Source organism: Ambystoma mexicanum, chromosome 6p (assembly GCF_040938575.1).
Source record: "Ambystoma mexicanum isolate Mex_15411 chromosome 6p, UKY_AmexF1_1, whole genome shotgun sequence".
Taxonomy (NCBI): Eukaryota; Metazoa; Chordata; class Amphibia; order Caudata; family Ambystomatidae; genus Ambystoma; species Ambystoma mexicanum.
The window spans coordinates 580,343,314-580,367,690 of record NC_090935.1 but is presented as its reverse complement, the minus strand read 5'-3'; the positions used below and the strand labels follow the sequence as shown (position 1 = coordinate 580,367,690).

The 24,377-nt window shown below is 46.1% G+C and overlaps 1 protein-coding gene across 1 annotated transcript in view; it reads left to right on the top strand.

Annotated features, from left to right (window-relative positions):
- TENT2 (terminal nucleotidyltransferase 2) overlaps positions 1-24,377 on the top strand; it is a 1,145,598-nt gene that overhangs the window by 789,787 nt on the left and 331,434 nt on the right. The window contains exon 9 of the mRNA XM_069627408.1: positions 4,349-4,477. Within this exon, the coding sequence (XP_069483509.1) occupies positions 4,349-4,477 (129 nt within the window). The remainder of the gene's footprint in view (positions 1-4,348; positions 4,478-24,377) is intronic.

Sequence of the window (24,377 nt, the reverse complement as noted above, 5' to 3'; positions counted from 1 at the left end):
AGCTCTTAGATACTTATGAAGGAATCCTCCCTCACCAGCTGGCCGACCCTACAGAGGCCCGCGTCAAACCAAGACTGTTGGTGTTCCTGGCCTGGGATTTCTTCCAGCACTGGTGTAGACCAAATGTGGCTCGGGGTTAGGGCCAAGTGGTCACCTTTCTCCCCCCCCCCCCATGTGCCTTCCACATAGTTCCTAGTATCGGGTGATCCCTAATTTTCCTTGGGAACTTTTTCATTGGGACCCATTACCATTCACCCACCATGACTGGGCTCAGGAGGGAGTTTTCGAGGTACACCCATTGTTTGTTGGGGTCCTCTCGAAGGTGTGGGGCCAGGGCCCTGAGTTGGGCCGCTCTGTGGTATGTACGCAAATCTGGGAGGGCAACCCCCTCCCCTCTTTCTTTGGGGAGAAGTTAGAGTTTCATATCCTATTCTAGGTCTCTGGCCCTGCCATATGAATTTCATTATACGCTTTTTAGCTTCTTTGAGGTGGGCTTCCGGGGCCTCCAACGGGAGATCTGGAAAACGTATAGGACCCTGGGGAGGAGATTCATCTTTATGGCGTTTATTCTATCCATCCACAAAATTTGCCCCTTCCCCAAACCCTCCATATCCTTGAATAATTTGTCAAACAGGTAGTTTGTCTGACTTAGATCCTCATGGGGTCTAACAATATTGATCCCCAGATATTTTATCCCTTCTGTGCAAATTTGGAGTCCCAGGGGAGACGGTTCGGTCCGGTTTCTTTCCGTATCTGGTGTGAAGGGGAAAATCACTGACTTACCTATATTTACCCTGAAACCTGAGAAGCGACCAAAGCATTCTATAACCTGTAGGGCAGCAGGGACTGATCTAGTGGGTTCCCTCAGGTGTTTACAGGATGTCCGCATAAAGGCCAAGCTTAAAGGTTTGGTCTCCCACGTCAGTAACCCGAACCCTCTGAGAACCCCTGAGATATTCGGCAAGTATTTCCATGGTTATAGCGAACAAGAGTGGGGAGAGGGGACAGCCCTGCCTGGTCCCTCTTTGGAGGCTAAAAATAATGTGACATCCGCACGTTAACCGTGATTCTAGCTGATGGATCCGCATATAGGGCCTTGATGGCCTGCCTAATTCCCACTCCAAAACCCAGCTTCACAAGGACACCATGTAAGAACCCCCAGTCCACCCGGTCGAACGCCTTTTCAGCGTTGGTGGCCACCAAGACCGGGTTGTCCCCCTTCGGGGCTGCTTCCCTCATGAAATGCAGAGTTTTACGGAGGGTGTCCGCCCCCTGCCTTCCCTGTATGAAGCCCACCTGATCAGAGTGGATTAGTCCCGGCATATGGCTGTCCAATCTCGTGGCAATGTTACTTTTTACAATTACATTCAGTAATGCAAGGGCAGTAGACCCTTCCAATTTAATGATTCTCAGTACAAATCACTTAGTCAAGGTACAGTAAAAACTTATAACTACTTTTGTGAAACACAGTTATACTAGGTGAGTAAAACTAAGGATGTAATATACAATTACAGGTGCTTTTGAAATCAGGGAACCACAGATAGAGATAAGCAATAACTCCAACTTATTTTTGGATGGCACACAGCTAACACAAGGTAAGTAAAACCCACGTACTGTTTTCACCTCATAATGAAGGGGAAAGTAAAACCCAATGTCACACTTCACTGAATGACTCGGTTATTCTAGGTAGGCAACAACCTAATGTAGACTTATTCTGGACAGGCTAGCGGCAAGACAGGGGAAGCAAGACCCAGTTGGGGGACACTCGCAACATTATCCTCAAAGGACTAATCTGGTGATACCAACACTTTACTTTTGGGAAGTGGCACAACCTAATCACAGGAGAGTAAAATACCTTCAAATCTACTTTCTATTAGACTTGCAAAACAGTTGCTAAGGAAGAAAAGATGTTAACCATACTTTTAAGAATAGTGCATCACGCATTCAAGATCAGTAAGAACTTTTTTAACTGTTCACTCTTAGAATGAGTTACCAACCAACTCTTTACAAGTAACTTTTAAACACTCACTTTCTTTTCTAGGCAGAAGTCCCAATACCTTGAAAGTCTTTTCCTTATTCTTGGAGCATGAGTGTTCTCAGTGGCAGAATGGGGGATCACTAAGACTAGTGACCTACAGGCAGTGTCAGAATAGGTGCTTTAGTAGCAAATGTCAGAGTTCCTTAGAAAAACTGGGCAAACAGGAGAGTACTTTACTTCTAGGGTTAGAAGAGGCTCCAGGGGCTTCGCAGAAGACACCCTAGCAGGATTCTAGCAGTGGGACTGGGTGAACTGGATCAGAGGCCTCCACATCACAGACGACAACCCACAGCTACTCAGAAATCCTAACGGGCTTAAGTTAGTACATACCAAAGCCAACACAGTACCTCAGCATTGAAGATTTTGCAGCAGGAGAACTTCAGGGTCTGCAGCCAAATACCCGGTCAGTGGATTCCTTGTCGTGGATACTGAAAACAAGACCTCAGAAGGGACTTTGCAGCAGGGATCGATGAAGAAGGCTCTAGGCAAGGTTTCCCTCGCGGCTGAATGCGGTTCTGCGGAGTTGGTTCCTTTTTAAGGAGCAGAGAAGAAGATAGAATCGTGGTTGAATTCCTGTCGTTTTAAAGGTCCAGCACTCTGTTGAGGGGACTTTTAGGATTCGATTCGTGTCTCTGGAAATCCACCACAATGCCCACGAAGTTTCAGCGAGATTAGAATTCGGACGACCGTGCACTGCACGATGGCTTGAGGTCCCAGTGTATTGGGGTATTGCAATGCAGCAACGCGTGGGATGGCTCAAAATACAGGTCTTCTTGAGTCTAGTGGGTCGCACCAGGCTTTGGATTGGGATTGTCGTTTGCGGAGGCCCCAGGTCGATTGGAAGGGCTACAGCAGGCTCCGGTTACACAGCAGGCTCTCCGGTCGCTGGAAATCGTTTCTGCCGCTGTTTCTTCATCCTCTTCGGTTTAAGTACCAGTGGTCGACATATCTTCAGCTTCCAGGTTCGCAGTATTTATCAGGAATTCCAGCACAACCTCTGCATTCTCTCCCTGCATTTTACAAGAAGGGGTGGTCTGGTTGGCCAACCAGGACAGCCAGCCCCCCACTGGGATTTGTCACCCTTTCAGGCAAGGGGTAACACATAGGGCTGGGGAGTTTTGGACTCCTCCCTCACTTCTGGAGCCTGGGTGGGGAGTCCAGGGGATTCCGCCGAAGATAAAAATAACACAAAGGAATTTCTCAACCTGGTTGTCGGGGGACGGAACAAGAAACGACGACAAACACTAAAATGGCGAAAAAAGAAGACTGGACATTTTGGTAAAAATTGACACCCTTGGGTCCCTTCACTGCTGCTTTGAACACAGCTCATGGTAAAGGTGCACCAAATTAATACAAGGTATCACTGCCACCAGCCATTGAAGGTAAGCTTGTCACTGTAACAGAATTGTTAGTTTTAGTGTGAAAGGGGATACATTGTATCTCCCCAGCAATCCACATAAGGTGGGGTGTGCTGGATTCACAGAATAAAATGTAAAAGGGATCCAAAGATCCTTTCTACCCTTGGGAACTGTAGTTCACTCAAGGTTAGCGCAAGAAAGTTAAAAGGGGAGCCCCTAGGGTAACCCAGCAACAACAGGCACTTATTGCCAATAAATTGTTAGAGGATAACTTTAAAAAGACACTATGGAGAGTCTTAAAAATGACACCCATAAAAAGAGTTAAAGATTATGTGAGTGTGGAAAAAGGTTTCCACTCACTGAGGTATTATGGAAAAATATCCCACTAATAAAAGTAAAATGTTCTGGGGTTGAACCAGGAAAGGAAGATTTCTTCCACAGGGTACCTATATACAATCTTGCCTAACACCATGCCTGGCTCACATAACCAACTTTGGTAGGTGGTGTCATTTGAAATTATATATTGAATACATTTTCCGTTGTATGTAACTCAATGAATATCAAAGCAATAAAATAAACACTATAGATTTATTTGAAGGTTTTCGTTTTAAATCTGAATAAGAAGTGTCTGGTCATCCAGGATGTCTCACAATTAGTCATGTATTCTTTTGATTCTTTTCAAATATGCTTATTGTACAATTAAGATATGATTGTCACGGATGACTCGATGCAACATATGTATTTGTGCTTTGGACAAGCACCATTCTTCAGTGTTTTTCATACCGCTAATTTTTGTACAAGATGAGCCTGCTTTGCGTGAAAATGAAAAGGAACAATCTGTTTAGAATGTACTTCAAATACACAAATTGTGAAAAAAACTGATCAGTTTAATAGTTCAATATAGATCTATCCAGTCTTCTGTCCACCTGATTTGATTCTTTGTTACTTACAGTTGAGAATAGAGTTCGTCCTTTAGTCCTGGTTGTAAAACAGTGGGCGACTCATTTTGGAATAAATGATGCCAGCCGTGGGACTTTGAGCAGCTACACGCTTGTGTTGATGGTTCTGCACTATTTGCAAAGTAAGTAAATGTACTTCGGCATATAGCAAAGCTAAAACTGCATTTGAATGAATTGCTTGTCTTTTCGTCTTCCCATGTTACTTCAATTGTTTGCCAACAAACTTTGCCTAAAAACAATGGCATTTATGAACAAAGTCTAAAACTATCTATTTGTAAAGCCTTTTTATTTTTATTGTGACAAGCTGTTAATCGATATCCCATAAGCTACAACAGCCTTGGTACTTCCTTGATGCATCTTGGTGAAATTGTGCTCGTTTTTACTACGAGATTCCCAACAAACTGTCCTCATGTCTGTTAATATGTTCTTTAGATCAAAGAACCATCCTCAGGATTTCATCACTAGCACAAACCACACTGCAAGTAATTGCACCACAGATTATTCTAATGTAAAACATTCTTCATGAGCAACCCCTTCACGTCTCCTGGCCATCCCCTTGTACTGACTAGTTGGGGCCCAATTTAAGGGTATATGTACCAAAGGTTTCTGTTTTCCCCACCACTACTGAGATCACTGTCCCTCTTGCTGGACACGCTTCTTCAGAGCAGCTATGAAATGGTGCAAAATGAAGGATTGCATTAGCACACAAGTTAATGCGACCACCTTCGCTACTGCTTACACATGTAAACTCATACATGCTTGCAAACCTTACCTCTCGACTAATAGCTGCATTGTACTTGCGAGAGCATTAATCCAGTCTAATCTCTATTACTGCAACGCACTTTATGCAGGAGCAAACAAATTGTAAACAAATTCCAAATACTACAAAATGCTCTGAGAACAGCCTTGAGCATCCCAAGGAGAGATCATATCTCTGAAACCAGGAGGAATCTCAAATGGCTATCAATTATGGACAGGATTTACTTCAAATTAGTCTTCATCATGCATAAATGCCATAATAATGCTGCTCCACAGTACTTAAGAGAAAAAAATCATTAAAAAAAACCTCTTCTTGACCGACTAGGTCCATCAAATCCTTTTGCATTGCAGTTTCACGGTTCAACCTGAAAAGAGCATGTGGCAACAGCTTCCATGTTCAAGCAGCCCAAGCCTGGAATGCCCTCCCCCTGCATCTGCATACCGATCAGACCTTCCTACGTTTTAGGAACAACACCAAAAAGTGGCCATCTATGAACAACACTCCTCTCCCGAGTGTTTAGAGTACCCTGAGAGATCCACCTCTTTTGCTCTTGAATAGGCACTTGTCCTTCGACCTCTGTAAATTCCTAGTTTTATATGCCCTATTGCTACTCCGTTCGACTTGATTTTGTTCATAGCCTTTATTTGCTTTTTATGTATATAATACTGGATGTGTACCCATTCTTGCTCTGCTATGACTATTTTGTATGTATCAATTTTGCATCTAAGCTGTTTTGTAATACGCCCAGATACCCTAGGGTGTGGTGCGCTTTATAAATCAATAAAATAAATAAACAAACAAAACACTACTTCAGGAGGTTGCTTTCGGTACTATGTGGACATTCCTGACTCTGGTTTCTTTGCTTCTGTGTCTGCTTCAATGAAAGAACCTGAAACAGAGGGTGGTGCCCTACCACACATTTTGGTATTTACAAATCTTTTAATGTAAATGGTCCTTTCGAAGGGATTGTGTCCTCCGACGTATTCCTTATCTTAGATAGAAATCCTTCAGCTTTGCTGGCCTCGGAAAATTTTTTCGCCAGAGGGCGCTGCGCGTCGATGATCGCCGAGTCGATGACCCTCGACGGCCTCCGTGCCGACGTCGACGTCATCCTGCCTATAAAGGCCGCGCGCAGCGTCCGTTGCTCAGTTCCGTTTTTCCGCGCTTCGTTGTGCCTCGGAACACCGTTGCTCAGTTCTCGTCAAGATAACGTATATAATAACTACTATTTACCTCGATATCGATGGCATCCTCCTCCGACCCGACGACCCCTCGGTCCGGTTTCAAAAAGTGCCGAGACTGCGGGAAGAAAATGTCGTTGACGGACCCTCACAGGGTCTGTTTGTGGTGTCTGGGAATCACGCACCAGAGTTCGGAGTGTGAGGAATGCCTTTCCATGACGGCGAAAGCCTTGAAGGAGCGTAGGGGGAAGCTCGAGAGAGGTAGGTCAACTTTAACTTCCTCGAAAGCTTCTTCGGTAGAGTCGAGACGTTCGTCTCCTCACCATAAAAAACACTCTCGATCTAGATCACGAAGTGGCTCCCACCACTCGTCGACATCGAGACACTCGAAGAAGAGACGTAGGAGATCCCCTTCGTCATCTTCGTCGAGTTCTCCTGAGAGAGTTCATTGCCCCACAAAACGCAGCTCGCAAGCTGAGTGGGAGGAATTCAGGAAAAAGATGCTAAGCGTCTTCGAGAAAGCGGCCTCGTCCCCCTCGAAGACAGCTGAGGGTGATACCCCGGGTAAAAAACCCAAAAAATCTAAACGCCGCGAGTCGCAGTACCCGGCGGAAAAGTCAACCCGAAAGCGCCTCGAGCCATCGGGAGATAAAGCATCATCGACGCCATCGTCGAAAACTCCTTCGAAACAGAGGTCGGCGCCATCGACGCCGTTGTCGAAGGATTCATCGGCGCATCAGTCGATCGAGTCGACGCCGACGTCGACGCCGATATCGACGCCGGTGAAGGAAAGAACCACGGCTACTCCACAGCCAACGGTTAGACAAAAGACCTCCGACTCGACGCCGAGAACGTCGACGTCGTTCTCGAGCAGGACTCCGATCCTTTCGAGTTCTTCGAGGCCTAGTACACATTTCTCGACGCTTTTCACGGCGCCTTCGAGTACTTTCACGTCGGTGTCGACGACATCGACGTTTTCAAGGCCTGTGATGATGGCTCCTTCTGCATTGGAAATGGGGTTTATACCATTCCAAAAACCAATGTATCCCCCTTTAACCTCGATTTTTGAGGAAAGGGAGGATTCAGACCAAGATATTGATTTACAGAGGACCACATCACCAGAGCCAGAGACTTTCGCCTCTGAGGAAGGAAGATTAAAAAATCTTCAGGATGCACTTCAGGAAGCTAGTGGCTTGGACACTTCTCCTGAAGCAGAATTTATCAAACCAGACCCAGGAGAACATGCGGAGACTCCATATAGAGCTCTGATGTCTAGAATCATAGAATTTATGGGTTGGTCTGCACCTTCTCCTGCCTTTCAGCAGGATGACCTCACTGACATACTGGACAAGGGCCCACAGGAGGATCCTGTGGTTCCATTTCACTCTGCTCTACAGAGAAGGATTTTGACAAACTGGGAAACGCCAGAAATTATCCCGGCAGTAAATAAAAAACTGTCAACAAAATACAGGGTGGCTAGTTCTGACCCTGAATATTTGTCAAAACACCCTACTCCTGAGAGCTTGGTTGTACAGGCTGCAACCTCATCAGGCAGCACATCTGCATACCCCACTGCTCCGCAGGATAGGGATGACAAAAAGTATGATGCCATGGCTAAGAAGGTTTTTTCTGCCTGTAGCATGGCGTTAAAGTCTATTAACGCGACCTGTACGCTCGCTAGGTTCAGCCACACCCTTTGGGAGTGCGCTTCATCAGCGGCTGACTGCCTCCAAGAAGGAGAGGAAAGGGACGCATTTTTAAACATCATCAGGGATGGTAAAGATGCGATGTGCGAGACCCTACAAACTGGCCTAGATTCTGCTGACAGTATCAGCAGGGCCATGGCGGCAAGTACCACAATCCGCAGGCATGCGTGGTTGAGGAAGTCTGGTTTTGCCTCTGACGTGCAGACCAGGCTTTTGAATATGCCCTTTGACGGTTCTACCCTCTTTGGAAAGAAGGCGGATGACAGTTTGGAGAAACTGCAAACGTCCAAGGCAGCAGCCAAGTCATTGGGAGCTGCTATCCGTCAGAATACCTTTCGTCCTTCGGGATCATCGTGGAGAGGACGGTCCTTTCGTTACTATTCCTCATATGGAAGGGGCAGGGGACGACCGGCTCAAAGAGGCCAAGGAAGATTTACCCGTGGTGGACGGGGTAGGGGAAAGAAAGCCGCACCCGCAGGAGCAGGAGCCACTTTACCTTCGGCAACTGCATCAGCCGCTTCAAAACCACTCTGAGGTCTCCCCTCACAGAACACCAGTAGGGGGCAGGTTAACTCACCATCTGACGGAATGGCAGGCTATTACGTCAGATGCTTGGGCTCTGGAGACAGTGGCCCAAGGTTACTGCCTGCCCTTCCTACATATCCCTCAGAGTCATCCACCGGGGAACAACCCTTTGAAGCTTCCAGATCCGCTCCTCTTGCAGGAGGTTTTAGACCTGCTAGAGAAAGGTGCCATAGAACTGGTACCTGTAGCGGAAAGGAACAAGGGTTGGTACTCCCCCTACTTCATAATACCGAAGAAGGACGGAGGACTGAGACCCATCTTAGACTTACGGGAATTGAACAAATTCCTCCGAAAGGACAAGTTCAAGATGGTGACTCTCTCTCAGATCCTTCAGGCCCTCCAGCTTCAGGACTGGTTGGTATCTCTAGACCTCCAGGACGCTTATTTCCATGTGCCGATCCATCCCAGGCACAGGAGATACCTGAGGTTCGCAATTGGCAGCTCTCATTATCAATTTCGAGTTCTGCCATTTGGGCTAACCTCCGCCCCGAGGGTCTTTACCAAGCTAATGTCGGTTGTGGCTGCAAGTCTAAGGAGGGAAGGGATTCATGTCTACCCTTACCTAGACGATTGGTTGATCAGAGCTGTATCTTCGGAACAGGCTCAGAGACAACTAGATTATGTTTGCCACTTCCTTCACAAGCTGGGCTTCTCCCTCAATTTAAAGAAGTCACAGATGATACCATCACAGAGACTCCAATTCATTGGAGCAGTCCTGGACACTTCCCTGGGAAAAGCCTTGCCACCAGAGGTGAGGGCTCGAGATATTCTGCAGATGGTCATCAGATTTCAGAATGCCCAATATCTCCCAGCCTACGACTTTCTGAGGTTGCTAGGCCTCATGGCATCCTGCATATTCCTCGTGCCGGAGGCTCGCCTGAGAATGAGATCCCTCCAGTGGGCACTGAGAACTCAGTGGTCACAGTTCTCAGGAAGGATGACAGATCTCCTTCGGATCCCGGTCAAAGTAGCCCGAGACCTTCAGTGGTGGGCCTGTCGGGAGAACATCCTGAAAGGAGAAATGTTTTGGCAACCATGGCCGGAGATAACAGTAGTCACGGATGCCTCACTCACGGGGTGGGGAGCTCACGCCAACGACTTGACCATCAGCGGTCGTTGGTCTCCATCGGAGTCCAGACTACATATCAACCTGTTGGAGCTGAGAGCCATCAGACTAGCGCTGAAGGCTTTTCTGCCGTCTGTACGGGGAAGAAACGTCCTAATAATGACGGACAATACAGTGGCCATGCACTACCTCAACAAAAGAGGAGGCGTAGGCTCACTACCACTGTGCAGAGAGGCGATGCAGCTCTGGTTTTGGGCAATTCAGGAAGGAATCTCTCTATCGGCAATTCACCTAGCCGGAGAGAAGAACTTGACAGCGGACGCTCTGAGCAGGCAGAGCACAGTCTCTCACGAGTGGGAGATAGCTCAGGAAGTCCTTCAAGAGATCTTCGCCCTTTGGGGAACCCCTCAAGTGGATCTGTTCGCCACCAGTATCAACAGGAAGTGCGACAGATTTTGCTCAAGGGAATTTCCCCCGAGAGGAGCTCTAGGAGATGCGTTCGTAGTGGACTGGGAGTTCCCACTTCTGTACGCGTTCCCTCCGGTCCCTGTCATTCCTCAAATGATCAGGAGGTTGAGAAGGTTTCGGAAGACCATGATCCTAATTGCCCCGGATTGGGCCAGGAGAACGTGGTACCCGGACCTTCTAGACATGTCCATCTGCCCTCCAATTCGACTGCCATACAGAGAGGATCTTCTCTCGCAGAAGGAAGGTCAGGTTCTCCATCCAGCCATCAAGACCCTCAACCTTCACGCTTGGTGTCTGAAAGGTTGAGGTACAAGGATTGGGACCTTCCGGATGATGTTATGGAGGTGTTGCTTTCGGCCAGAAGGCCGGCAACTAAAACTCTATACCGCTGCCGTTGGAACAAATTTTGCAGCTGGTGCAGAGAAAAGAATATTGAACCCTTTTCTTGTGGTACACCTATGGTGTTGTCATTCTTACTTTACCTGGCTAATTCAGGCCTACAGGTTGGCACAATTAAGGGCTATCTCGCAGCGCTATCAATCTTTAAGCGCACTGCAGAGGAGCCTTCATACTTCAAAATTCCATTGGTAATACAATACCTAAAAGGATTAACTAATGTTTATCCCCCGAAACCTTTTCAAGTTCCCTTATGGGATTTAAACCTAATTTTAAACTTCCTAAAGGGTGCCCCTTTTGAACCACTACACTCTTGTTCATTGAAGCTTCTCACCCTCAAAACTGTTTTGCTAATAGCATTGACATCTGCTAGAAGGGTTAGCGAGTTGCAAGCCTTATCGTGTAAACCTCCACATACAATCTTTTACAAGGACAAAGTTGTTCTTCAGGTGAAGCCTAACTTCCTCCCGAAGGTAGTCTCGGAGTTTCACATCACTCAGAAGATTATATTACCTTCTTTCTACCCTCCTCCTCATCCGGGGAAGGAGGAAGAGAGACTGCACAGGCTGGACCCTAAGCGAGCCTTGAGCTTCTATATCAGCAGATTGGCTAAGATCAGACAAGCAGACCAACTCTTTGTAGGTTATGCAGGACATAAGTTGGGCCTTCCAATAACAAAACAAACCATCTCCAGATGGATTATTTTAGCCATTCTGGAGTGCTACAAATTGGCAGGAAAGGAGCCTCCTCAAAATCTAAGGGCTCATTCTACCAGGGGTATCGCAACATCCTCAGCCCTTCAAAGAGGGGTGCCAATTCGAGATATATGTGCGGCTGCCACATGGTCGTCCGCACATACATTTACCAAATTCTATAGCCTGGATTCCTCCTCTAGTCAAGAAACTAGATTCGGCAAGGCTGTGTTACACTCTGTCCATTCTGGAAGGGTAACATAACTTTTATTACTCCCGCCTCCAGTCACAATACCACTGCTATGGGAGTCTATCTAAGATAAGGAATACGTCGGAGGACACAATCCCTTCGAAGAACTAGTTACTCTTACCTTGTAACGTTCTTTCGATGGGATGTTCCTCCGACGTATTCCTTATCGACCCTCCCATCCATCCCCGCAGTATGACTTCCTGTGGGTTTGCAGCCTATGCTCCTTCAAGGTGATTAGTCTAATCCAAAAACATTACTGGGGACTACAAAACGGAACTGAGCAACGGACGCTGCGCGCGGCCTTTATAGGCAGGATGACGTCGACGTCGGCACGGAGGCCGTCGAGGGTCATCGACTCGGCGATCATCGACGCGCAGCGCCCTCTGGCGAAAAAATTTTCCGAGGCCAGCAAAGCTGAAGGATTTCTATCTAAGATAAGGAATACGTCGGAGGAACATCCCATCGAAAGAACGTTACAAGGTAAGAGTAACTAGTTCTACTTTATCATGCTTTTAATTTTTACAGGAAATGTTCTGTATCAATTGAGAGTGAAAAGATAGAGAAGCAACCAAACTAATCCCACAAAACTTAATTATTTAGCTTGTGAAGCAGTGCAATGTTCATTCACATCATCTATATTTTTGAGGTGATTTTTTGGCCTTTTTCAACTGTATACAAAACATCTTCAATGCATAACATAATATTCAAAATTGGTGCAGTAACAAACATACAATAGTACATATATAGGAGTGTGACCACTTCCAATACATCATTCTTATGTTCAATTCGACAAGAAGTAAAACAATGGCAAGCAAGTGTATCTAAGGCTTGTATTGATATGTCTCTTTCTCAAGGTGCCATTAAATGGTCAATGTATCCAGGCTATGGGGTGACCTAGTCAACGGGCAACGTCTGGATATAAATCAACTGTAGATGGTTCTAAGTGGGGAGTGCTCAAACACCAGAGGTGTTCTGTCCCATGATGTTTCGGCAGGTTGGTCTGTAAGCCTTCATCCGGGGCCAAGACCGGGTCTCCCTAGAGGAGGAAACATACAAGATAGATATGATTAGAGTGTGGCTCTTCTAGAGTGCTGCTAATTCATACATAAAAGCACGTGAGTATATACAAATCTAAAAACCGTAGTCTGGAAAAATAGGAGATAGCCTATTAACCACAAGGCTGCACAGCTGTAAAACCGACCTGATCTAGTTAACTCTTAAGCACGTCTTCCTGGAATGGGGAAGCAAAGAGTTTGAGTTTTTTGTACTCCGGTGTGCCGGGCAGGAATAACTGTCCTGGGGTGCTGTAATTGGGCAAAGGAGCACAAAAACCTGATATAAGTACTGAGGTTCTGTAATGGATCTATGTCAAAGGCATAGAAAATGCAGAGCTGTGATAAAGGTCAAGATTTATAGTAGGAAAGTGCCTGCGCTGTTGCTTTAGGGGGCTTCTTGATGGGCGCAGGAGTAGCGGTTATCAGCTGTTGGCTGTGCATAGCGGAAGCCTGTAACAGAAGGAAGTAGACTTAAAATGAAGGAACTCGCCTGGTCATGCGATGTGGCTCACTTGTAATAAAAGGAGTCACATATGGCTGGAGGAGTGTACCTTATTTAGATGGAGAGTCACCGCCAGGAGGGTTGGTAGAGCTGTGTGCGTGGGTTGGTCAGCCTCATGTAGATGCTGGTCCCTGCAAAGAAACCAGAGTAACAGGGTGAAGGCGACCTTAGAAAAGGTGCGCCGCTGTTATGGGTAGCTAGAATGACCCCTCTCTGGAGGTTGGGTGGGGCAGAGCGAGGGGTAAAGCGGTATCGTCGGGATCACAGGATTTGGCTGTGATGTTGTGCCGCAGTGTAAAGGACACAGTAAAAAATGGAGAGCTGTTTCAGAAGATATGGCGGAACAGTGTCCCTGAGATTCGCGCATGCACACTGATGGTTGCCATTGGCAACGGACGCGTCTAAGGAGATTTGTATGTGCTGGAGCCATACAAAGTAGTTTGCAGAGGTTTACAACGGCAACTGGGGTAGATATGAAACTGGGGCATAGGTGCAACTGCCTGCGCAGGGCCTGAAAGGGAACGCTGAAGTGGGTGCCCTTATATGAATAAATGTCGTCTGGAGCATATGTTGCCATGGATTGAATAAGGTCGAGGGATTAGAATGCACTTGCATGTGAGGTACAAGCGTAGTCATAAATCATTATGTATAGATGGCCAAATGGCAGGCCGTGGTACACAACAATATGGCAAAGTAACATGAAGAAAGGAGATAATTACCCCCACACACATGTCACAGACAGACTATTTTCTGGTACATGGTGCCGGTTTATCTTCAAGCTATGCTATGTTGGCAACCAAATGAAGCATAATAGCATAAGAATACTCCACAAAATGTAAAAAAAACGAACAAAATAAGCAGCATATACACTTACTGTCAGGAAAACAATACAGAGACTTCTTTCTAGTACATGACTGGTTGTCTTAAGGTTCAACTGTACTATTGACCCCAATGGTACTAAAGATTATAACGAGATGGGTTGATGTTCATGTAGCTGAGCCTGTGAGGACAAATAATTACTACTTGTGAGAGTCCCTGCCTTTTTGGAGGTCCACTCGGTGGTTTAGCAACTCTTTTCTGGAATGTCTCAAGCCATGGTCTTATCGAAGACATGATGCTTTCATGTGCTACTTGAGATGGGCAATGTTATCAGGGTTATGGTGGGGAAAAGGCACACCACCCATCCCTTGTGTTAGTAATTGTTATATAGTTATACTGAGCTGTGTACAGATGGATTATAGAATGGCAACGATGTCCGCTTGGGTTATGGACAATCTGCTCAATGGAATGGGAGTATGTGTAACTTTGAAAAGGATTCTGTTAGTCGTTGTTGCCTTCCTTGGAGGTTGGGTGTGCTTCGTCTGTTCCAACATTTCTTCTCTCTTCTATTCCTGTTGGATCTGTCATAGGTCCTTTCCTTCACAGTACAAAATTGTACTTGTCCTCAGATTAAAATGCAGATGTAACTTTTTTAATGCAATGTCTAAATCATTTACATTGTCGCCATCTCCTTCCTCAGGCAGTGGGGGTAGGGTATCGTACATTCTCTGACCCTCATACCCCAGAAAGTGCATTAACACATTTGTAAGAATGAGCCTGGACATTCCTTCTTAAAGATTCTTGTTTATTAAGAAAAAATGTTGGAACAGACCCCCAGCACATCCAACCTCCAAGGCTGGCAGCAACGACTAACAGTTGGAATCCTTTTCAAAGCTACACATAATCCCATTCCATTGAGCTGATTGTCCATCACCCAAGTGTCCATCACCCAAGCTGACATCATTGCCATTCTATATTCCATCTGTACACAGCTCAGCAGAACTATGGAACACATCTCCTTTCTTTTACATGTGAAACTATATACAACATTAACTAATGCCATTTATCCTGCACTCAAAATAACTATATAACAGTAATCTTACTGTTAGGGCAGTTTTTCCAAAGTCCACTTATGGTAGGACTTTATAAAACTATAACTTTTGTATACAGAACCCAAACGTCTATAAGTCTGTACTAATCATGGTTTTGGTAGTTTGGCAGAGCAGCCAGGCTTATTTTAGGATGGAGATGTCATCATAGACTGTTGGGTAAGAATTGATGCAGTCGCACTGTGTGAGACTACACAGCACTTATCTGCTTGGTATTAGGTAACCCACCTTTTGGTATAGGTCTGTATTACAAGTGGGTAGTGTAACTGAGCAGCCAGGCCTATCTCGAGATGGGTTAATGTGAGTTGTAAAGCTGTACAAATTAAATCCTTAAATAAAATTAACACTTGCACTCAAGGGTTTCGGTTATAAATAGTAATTTATTGAACTTCAATTTTTAAATAAGCGTTCTTTAAAAAGGGCAAGATATGTAACAATGTAAATATACAACAAGTTGGTGGACAATCTTTGGATATGCTTCTTACACAATTCCTACACCATGAGGTGACTTCAATCACAAGCACACTAATAATGGCATTTATATATATCACACCAGTTATACTTTGCAGATTCTGAGGTTGCAGAAAAGGAAGGTTTAAGGAAGGAAAAAGGTTAAACAGGTTCTCAGTAAATGTGAGGACAACTAAATCTTTCAATTAAGTCTAGACGAGCCTTTCCCAGCAGTAACGGTTCACAACAAGCTACCCCCTATGAGGGACAAACAATATCAAAGTCAATGGACTAGAACAGTCTTCAGGGATCCAGGACAGCCAAAGTCAATTGGAGCACAGTTTATGGAACGGAGGCACTTCTTAGATAAGAAACAGTCTTGCACAAAGTTAGAGAGTTTGTAGAAAATAACTTGCATGGCCACAAGCAGTTAAACCTGTGACAAAATAGTTGGAATCAACTCTAAAGGTAAGCCACTGCAATTCCCAACTGAGAAAAGCAAATTTAAAAAACAATGTGAGTACCCCAAGTTTAAACAGTACCTCTGGTTTGAAGAAGAGTGGTCCAGCTGGATTCTGTCTTGCTACAGCGGCCCAGACCCCGTGTTCCTGAGCCTCAGTGCTGGGGAGAAGAGGGAGGATGTCTGGAGCGCTCCTGCGACGGTACTTGGGAGGTCGTTGGCAGATACAGGCTCTTTTCGGTTCAGTGGCACTTCGTGGTTTCAACGCTTAGCAAACAGCACCATCGTGGATCTCGAATACCAGTTGGGCTTCCTTCACTCCTTGGGCCTGCACTCTGGTGTGGGGATGAGAGCTCTGATCGTTAAGCTTCTGGAGGGTCCTTAAGAGTCTCCTCACACTTGGTTCTTGAGGCAATTGAAGTAGTACAGCCATTTGGGGAAGATGGTCCAGTGGAGTTCGTCTCGGGGTTAGTTGGTCCCACTAACTCAAGGGGAGAAGTAGTCTCTTCCAGAGCTTCACTGTTGAATTGAAAAAGGAGTTTCGGCACAGCAGCAGGTCTTCAACAGGCAATTCAAAGGTCCAGGTGGATGCCCAAGCTTTGTTCACGATTTCTTCGGGAATTTCTCCCAGTGGTCGACTGTTTAGTCCCAAAAACCTCTCCTTTTAAGTAGGTTTCTCCCATTCATGCACAGCCTAGGTTGTCAATCACACAGCAGGGTGGCTGTCCTGAAAGTACGGCCAGCCAGCCAATTAGGACTAATTGCGGTCAGGCATTCCTAGAGACTAAGGACAGGGGAGTTGTGGGACCCTCCCTCACATCGTGTTCTTCCAGACACACTGGAGCCAGGGGTGGGCTTCAGGGCTGAAGCCTGCCAAGGGCAAGACAAAGGGCTTGAATCTGTTTCGACACACAAACAGAAAATGGCAAAAAAAGATGATGGGTCCATTTGATGACATGTTCACCCATGGTTGCTGTACTGCAGCTGAGGGCTCAGCCTATGGTAGAAAAGCATAATGGTAGGAAAAATTAAACCACTGCCACCAGCCATTTAAAGTAGTGAGGTTAACATATAAAAATGTTAAATGAGAATGTAGGAAAAGGGGCTACTAAGTAACCCCCTACACATAAGATGGTGTGTGCTGGACCTACAAAGAGAAAGTTAAGTAAAGTCAATTTCACAGTTCACAAAAGAAAATGTATTTAAACCTTATGAGAAATCTGTTTGCTCTGTGAGTTAGATGCCTATGGCGTTTGTCAGACTCCAAAAACAGTGGAAACCCAAAATCCAAATCGGGTAAAACACATGAGAGAGTAAGGTTAAAATTAAAAAGTCCTAAATCCAGCAGAAGAGCTGGGTGTCTCCAAGATTAAAGGTAATTGGCACAGAAAGGAGAATTCTCCCTAACAGAGGCAAGTACAAAGAACCTAGTATATAGGTAGGCCCAAAGAAACACTTGTAGTTTGTTAGGTAAACATTGGTGTAGTCACACTTGGTGAGACTACACAACACTTATCTGCTTGGTATTAGGTAACCCACTATTAGGCAAGATTGTGTGCAGTACCCTTTGGGTGCACTACAGCAACCTTGACCTCTTGGCAATAGGAACCCAACCTTTGGTATAAGTGTAGTACTACACAGGTTGGTAGTTGCAACGCTCACCTGGCTCCCACGGAGGCTCTGGTCTGGGTTGCTGTGGCCTCTTCGCATGATGCGCAGAATTCGGACCACCGATTGAACAGGACCCCCAAATCTTGCTTGTCTGGCCCGTAGGAATATCCTTCTGCAGATGAGAAAGGGGATTAACTGTCTGCTGAATAGTGTGCTTGCTTCCCTCCTTTCCCCCTTCGTTCTTCTCGACTTCCTCCAAAACCCCCGGTTTAAGCTCACCTTATGGTTTGGAAGGATGAACTCTCCATCCTGATTCTGGTGCAGGGGCGCGCGTTCGTCCAGTTACTTCACTGGTTTTCAGAATGGCGCTGGCAAATCCACTTGACTTTTCTGAGCGATACGCCGTAAGTATGAAGATGCAAAAGTTCAAGTGTGAGCCTCCTTTTATGTTGTTTTTACTGTCCTTTATTTCAGGTGCAGAACAAAGGCGATGCGTTGAGGGGTTAAATTGTTGGTGGTAAAATCAGGTGAGTTAGTGATGAGGGTGACCCCTCTAAATGTCTTTATAATTCCCCAGTAATGTTTTTTGTCCTTTCCCCATAGGGGCCGGGGTGCGGTACCTGCCAAAGATGCGGCGCCGACCCGAGATGTGGAATGGTTCACCAAGAAAAGCCGGTAAGTAATATGGCTGAAAATTCGGCTTTCTTCTTGTGTTCCCTTGCTCACCTTTTGTCTCCTTCTCTCCCCAAGGTGCAGAGATGTGGCGACCGGTGCTGAGAGCCGCGATGGAGCCGGGCGGCGTCTCGGGAACAGGTGAGTGAAGCGCGGCGCTGCAGCGAGCAACGCGGTGCTTTTAAATGGAAGTCTTCCTTCAGGAATGCTGGCGTGAAGATTCCGGATGCAGGTAAGAAGGTTGAATAAGTTCTTGGTTTTCACCTTTCTCTTCTCTTATTCCCTTACAGGTGTTCCAGGTTCGAGGCGGGCGTGGCTGGAGTCCAGGTGCAGGAGGAGACACGGTGAGCGTTCAGCTGCTGGGATGCAGAACAACGCGAAGCACGTGTGGCTGTCCGGGCGTGGCTTAAATAGCCTTGGAAGAAGTTCCAGGTGAGTATTCTTCCACAGCCCCACCCAAGTAACAAAATAGTTCCTTCAGAAAAATAGTCCCTCCTAAGCCTCATTTGGCTTGGTTCTTCATGCAGCATGGTCTGCATCAGGTGAGTGTGCAGCATGGTCTGCTTCAGGTAAGTGCACCAAACACTTCCCCTTATGAGCCTGGCGCCTATGGCGCCAGGACTGATGTCCAACATGAGCCTGGCACCAACGGCGCCAGGACAGAGTCCAAAGAGCCCCTATAAATGACCGATGGGCTTTTACCCGGGGGCGTGATGCCTGCTCCCGGGGGTGCTGGGCCTGGCCTGGCGCTCCTGGGGTAGGCATCATGACAGCAGTGTGGCTCAGCAGCCAGGCTTATCCCAAGAGGGGTCAATGTGAGCAGTAGGTTTGTAAAAGTTTCAAAGTGACAGTTATTCAAATACACACTTACACTCAAGGTTTCGTGATTAAACAATTTATTGAACAGTTATATAAGCCTTCTTCAGAAGGGAGCACAACATGTAACAGTTATAATATACTTCAAAACACACTCTTATTTTCTCTAAATCAGATGATCCCCATTGGGAATGGCAGACGCTTCTTACACCTTCAGGTGACTTAAAAAAGCTAGGACACTGTGGACATCGATTTTATCACTGGTACATTTAGAGCAATACTGAGTTTGGTGCAAAGGTTAGATCTGGGAATACAACAAAGGTTAAGAAAGCATTCATAAACTGGTACGTAATTTTAAAAACCTTCCAATGTCAAGTAAATTAACCCATTCCTGGGGGAAAGGTAAAACACAAAGTCAGAGGAAGAGAAGTCTCTCAGGGAGCCAGGACAGCCATTGTTAGTTGAGCAAAGTCTAGGGGAGCTGAATCTTCTTTGCAGGTAAGTAAAAGTCTTGCACAATGTTTTTAGAAATGTTTGTTGAAATAAGATTCACTTGAAGGGCCACAGCTCTGGGAGGCTTGTGAGGGGCATAGCTGTAAGCAACTCTGGAAGGGTGACCAAGACCGGTCTCAACTGAGAACAAGTAAGGCTACACAACAAGAGGTAAGGTCTCTTGTGCGTTAAAGTAACTTTGGTTAGAAGAAATGGTTCCAGCTGGCTTCTGTTCCTGTACAGCTCTACAGAACCTGGTGTTCTTGGGCCTCAGTTGTATGTACAAGAGGGAGGACGTCTGGAGACTCCTGCACTGCAAGTGGAAGGTCAGCGGCAGCTGTGGGCAAACTTCAATTCAGTGGCACTTCGGCATTTCAGCTCCTCTCGTCTGATGGCAATTAGCAATACCGCGGTTCTCGGATACCACTTCAGACTTTACTTGCATCTGGGGTCCCGCACTCTCTTGAGGTGGCTCAGGCTTTGTCAGTCCTGCTTCAGGGAAGTCCGGAGGATCTTCCTAAAGCCCGGATCCAACTTAAAAGCGATCCACTCGATTTGGTTTTCTACTGCTGGAACCAACGTGCCAGGGAGAGGAAGTACAGCCAGCTTTGAGAGGATACCCAAACGAGTTCACTTTGGAGTTGATTGGTCCCACCAACTCGAGGGGAGAAGTCATCCTTGTAGGGCTGCTCTAGTCAATACGAAAATTCAAGTTTCAGCAAAGCAGCAGGGCTTCACCAGACAAAACAACGATCCAGGAGTTGCAGCAGGCGTCTCTTCCAAGTTCTTCTGCAGATTCCGTAGTCCAGTGGTCGACTCTGCCTTCCAAGCCAAAAGCCTCGCCTTTTATGCAGGTTTGCCCCATTCATTCCAGCCTAGCTGTCAAACACACAGCAGGGTGGCTGTCCTTGCCGGACAACCAGCCGGCCAATCGCCTTTGGGTGCATTCCTGTAACCAAGGGCATTAAGCACAGGGAGTTTCGGGCACCTCCCTCACTTCCTGCCCCTGCCAGACATACTGGAGCCAGAGGTGGACTTCACTCGTGAATGCTGGCAAAGACAAAACAAACAAAGGGACCAAACCTGGTTTGGCACGCAGAGTAAATCTCAAGAAGGACCAGAAATGGCGAAAAAAGACGACCAGGGCCAATTTGCCAAAATGGACACCCATGGGTGCCTTACTGCAGCTGAAAACGCAGCCTGCAGTAAAAACGCACAATGGTAGTAAAAGTAAACTACTGCCACCAGCCATTCGAGGAAAGGGTAACCTAAAAATGTTACATGAGAAGCTAGACAAAGGGTATTCTAAGTAACCCCCCCAGCACCCTATCGTAAGATAGTGTGTGCTGGGTCTATAAAGTTACAAAATGTAAGCAAAGTCAATTTCACTTTACTGCTCTTGGAAACAGTAGTTTATCCAACAGAAGGTATTTAAACCTTTGGGAAATCTGAAAGACTTCCCTTTGCCACTGCACTGAAGGTGCTGTGACACAATTTAAAAAGATGATGCCTGTGAACTTTGTCAGACTCCACAACCAAAAGATGGAGTTCCAAATCACATTAAAATACATGAGAGAGTGGGGGGGAAAAGGGTCTCGCACTCCAGGCAAAAAAATAAAATCCCAGAGTCCAGCTAAAGAGCTAGGGGTCTCTAAGGTAGAGAGGAATTGGCACATTTCTGAGAATTCTCCTTAACAGTAAGTAACGTCAATTTCACTTCACTGCTCTTGGAAACAGTAGTTTCACCAAGAGAAGTTATTTAAACCTTTGGGAAATCTGAAAGACTTCCCTGTGCCACTGCACTGAAGGTGCTGTGTGACATGTAAAGATGATGCCTATGGAGTGTCAGACTCCAAAGTCAAAAGTTAGAGTCCAAATCATGGAGTGGGGGAAAAAGGGTCTCGCTCTCTCCACATCAGAAATTAAAAGTCTGAAAGTCTAGCATAAGAGCTTGGGGTCTCTAAGCTAGAAGGGAATTAGCACATTTCTGAGACTTCTCCATAACACCCACCTTTTGGTATAGGTCTGTACTGACCACGCGGGTAGTGTGCCTGAGCAGCCAGGCCTATTTCAAGAGTAGTAAATGTGAGCTGTAGAGCTGTAGCAATGAATTTCGTCAATACAAGTAACCAAGTAACACTTGCACTCAAGGTATCAGTTATAAATAATTATTTATTTAACATCCAGTATTAAATGAGCATTCTTTAAAAAGGCAATTTGTGTAACAATGTAGATATACTTTAAAAATACTTTTCAAAATCAGAAAAAGTTAGTGGATAATCTTCCGATATGTTACTTGGCATTTATATAGCACTATCATTGGTATGACCTCAAAGCGCTGGTAGGTTGAACGCCCTTGGGGACCATAGTCCAGTTCAGTTGAGAGAGTAGGGTGTCGAAGTGTGCTTGGGTGCATCAGTTATGTGTGCAGCTGATAAGGTTGCCTGATGGTAGCTGCATCCTAGCATTAGGTGTGGTGGTGTTGATATCCGTTCAATGTGTGCAGTCTGGCAGGTGGATACCAAGACTTGGTCTGGCTGTCTTAGGCCTGTGGGAAGTTCATATGTGTAGCTAGGCTGGTTTGTCGTGGGATGTAGCTGCTTGGTAATAGAATGATCGTGTTCATGGATAGTGTTCGTATGGGAGCAGCTAGGCCGATGTAAGATAGTTTACATATACAGCGCCTACACACAATGCGTTTCAAAGCACCCCACAGCAAGCGAGGAAGCAAGAGAAAACGCAAAAAAAAAATCCTACAGGCCATGAACAACCAGAATGCGAAGATTAACCATTGCACTCGGCCTAGTGACACCCCAGACAGTGCTTGTGCCAAAACAGACCAGAGGGAAACGGGAACACAGACGATTACCGCACTAGGACTGACATCTACTGAGAATCACAATCCTACACAATTCCTGATTTTGGGGTTGCAGAAAGGAAAGGTTTAAGGAAGGAAAACGTTAACCAGGTTCTCAGTATATGTGAGGACACTTAAAATGTCCAATGAAATCTAGACCAGCCTTTTCCCGCAATAACAGCCTAAAACGAGTTACCACCTATAAGGGACAAGCAATATCAAAGTAAATGAGATAGAAGAGTCTGAAGACAGCCAAAGTCAATTTGGATCAGTCTATGGAGGTGAGGCACTTCTTCGATAAAGTCTTGAAAAAAGTTAGAATTCGTAGAAATCACTTGTAGGGTCACACGCTGTTAAGCCTGTGCAAAGAGAGGTGGAATCAACTCTAAAGGTAAGCTAATGCAATTCCCAACTGAGAAAAGCACAGCTAAAAGATAGTGAGGTAAGAACCCCAAGTCTAAATAGTACCTCTGGTTTGAAGAAGAGTAGTCCAGCTAGATTCTGTTTTGCTACAGCAGTGCAGACCCTGTGTTCCTGCGCCTCAGTCCTGGGGACAAGAGGGCGGACGTCTGGAGGGCTGCTGCGGTGGTAGTTCGGAGGTCACCGGCAGCTACAGGCTCTTTTCAGTCCAGGGGCACTTTGCAGTTTCAGCGCTTATGTAACAGCACCGTTGTGGATCTTGGATACTGGTTGGGCTTCTTCACTCCTTCAGACCTGCACTCTGGTGAGTGGACTCAAGCTCTTGTCGTCCTACTTCTGGAGGGTCCTTGGGAGACTCCTGGAGCTTCTGGTCAGATTTCAGGCGTTTCACTCGACTACAGATTTCTCGACCCCTGGCACTCAGTTCTTGCAGCAGCAAAGTACAGCCAGTCAGGGGGAAGGTGGTCCAGTGGAGTTCATCTCGGGATTAGTTGATCCCACAAACCCAAGGGAAGAAGTCGTCCCTTCCGGAGTTTCTCTATTGAATTAAAAATTGAGTTTCAGCACATCAGTAGGGCTTCACTGGGCAATTCAAAGGTCCAGGAGTTTGCAGCACGCTTAGTGTGCGGTTTCCACAGGTGTTTCTCCCAGTAATCGACTCTGCCTCCAGTCCCAAACCCCCTCTCCTTTTAAGCAGGTTTTCTTAATAGCACAGCCTACACTGTCAATCACACAGCTAGCTAGCCAGCCAGCCAATCAGGACTCATTGCATTTAGGCACTTCTAGAGACAAAGGACACAGGCGTTTTCGGGAACTGTTGGTGAGAATTCTCAGAAATGTGCTGATTCCTCTCAACCCCCAGCACTTTTGCTGGACTCTACGACTTTTTAATTTTTAAACTGGAGAGTGACATTTTTCCCACTCACCTTTGCATTGACACACAGCACCTTCAGTGCAGTGGCCCAGGGAAGTCTTAGATTTCCCAAAGGTTTAAATACCTTCTCTTGGGAAACTGTTTCCAAGAGCAATAAAGTGAAATTGACTTTACTTGCATTTTGACTTTCAAGACTCAGCACACACTATCTTACCATAAGATGCTGGAGGGGTTAACTAGTATCCCCTTTGTCTAGTTTCTCATGTAACATTTTTATGTTACCCTTTCTACAATTAATGGCTGGTGGCAGTGGTTTACTTTTTACTACCATTGTGTGTTTTTACCTCGGCTGCGTTTGCAACTGCAATAAGGCACCCATGGGTTCCCATTTTGTCAAATGGCCCGGTCTTCTTTTTTCGCCATTTCTTGCAGGAATGGTTTTTCTTGAGATTTACTCTGTGCGCCAAACCACGTTTGGTCCCTTTGTTCATTTTTGTCTTTGCCGGGATTCACGAGTGAAGCCCGACTCTGGCTCCAGTATGTCTGGCAGGGGCAGGAACTCCCTGTGCTTGATCCCCTTGGTTACAGGAATGCACCCAAAGGTGGTTGGTCGTCGGCTGTCCAGCAAGGAAAGCCAACCTGCTGTGCGATTGACAGCTAGGCTGGAATGAATGGGTAAACCTGCATAAAAGGCGAGGCTTTTTGGCTTGGATGGTGTTGGGCAAAGATTTTATGCAGTACCCTTAGGGTGCACTACAACACCTCTGACTACAGATAATGG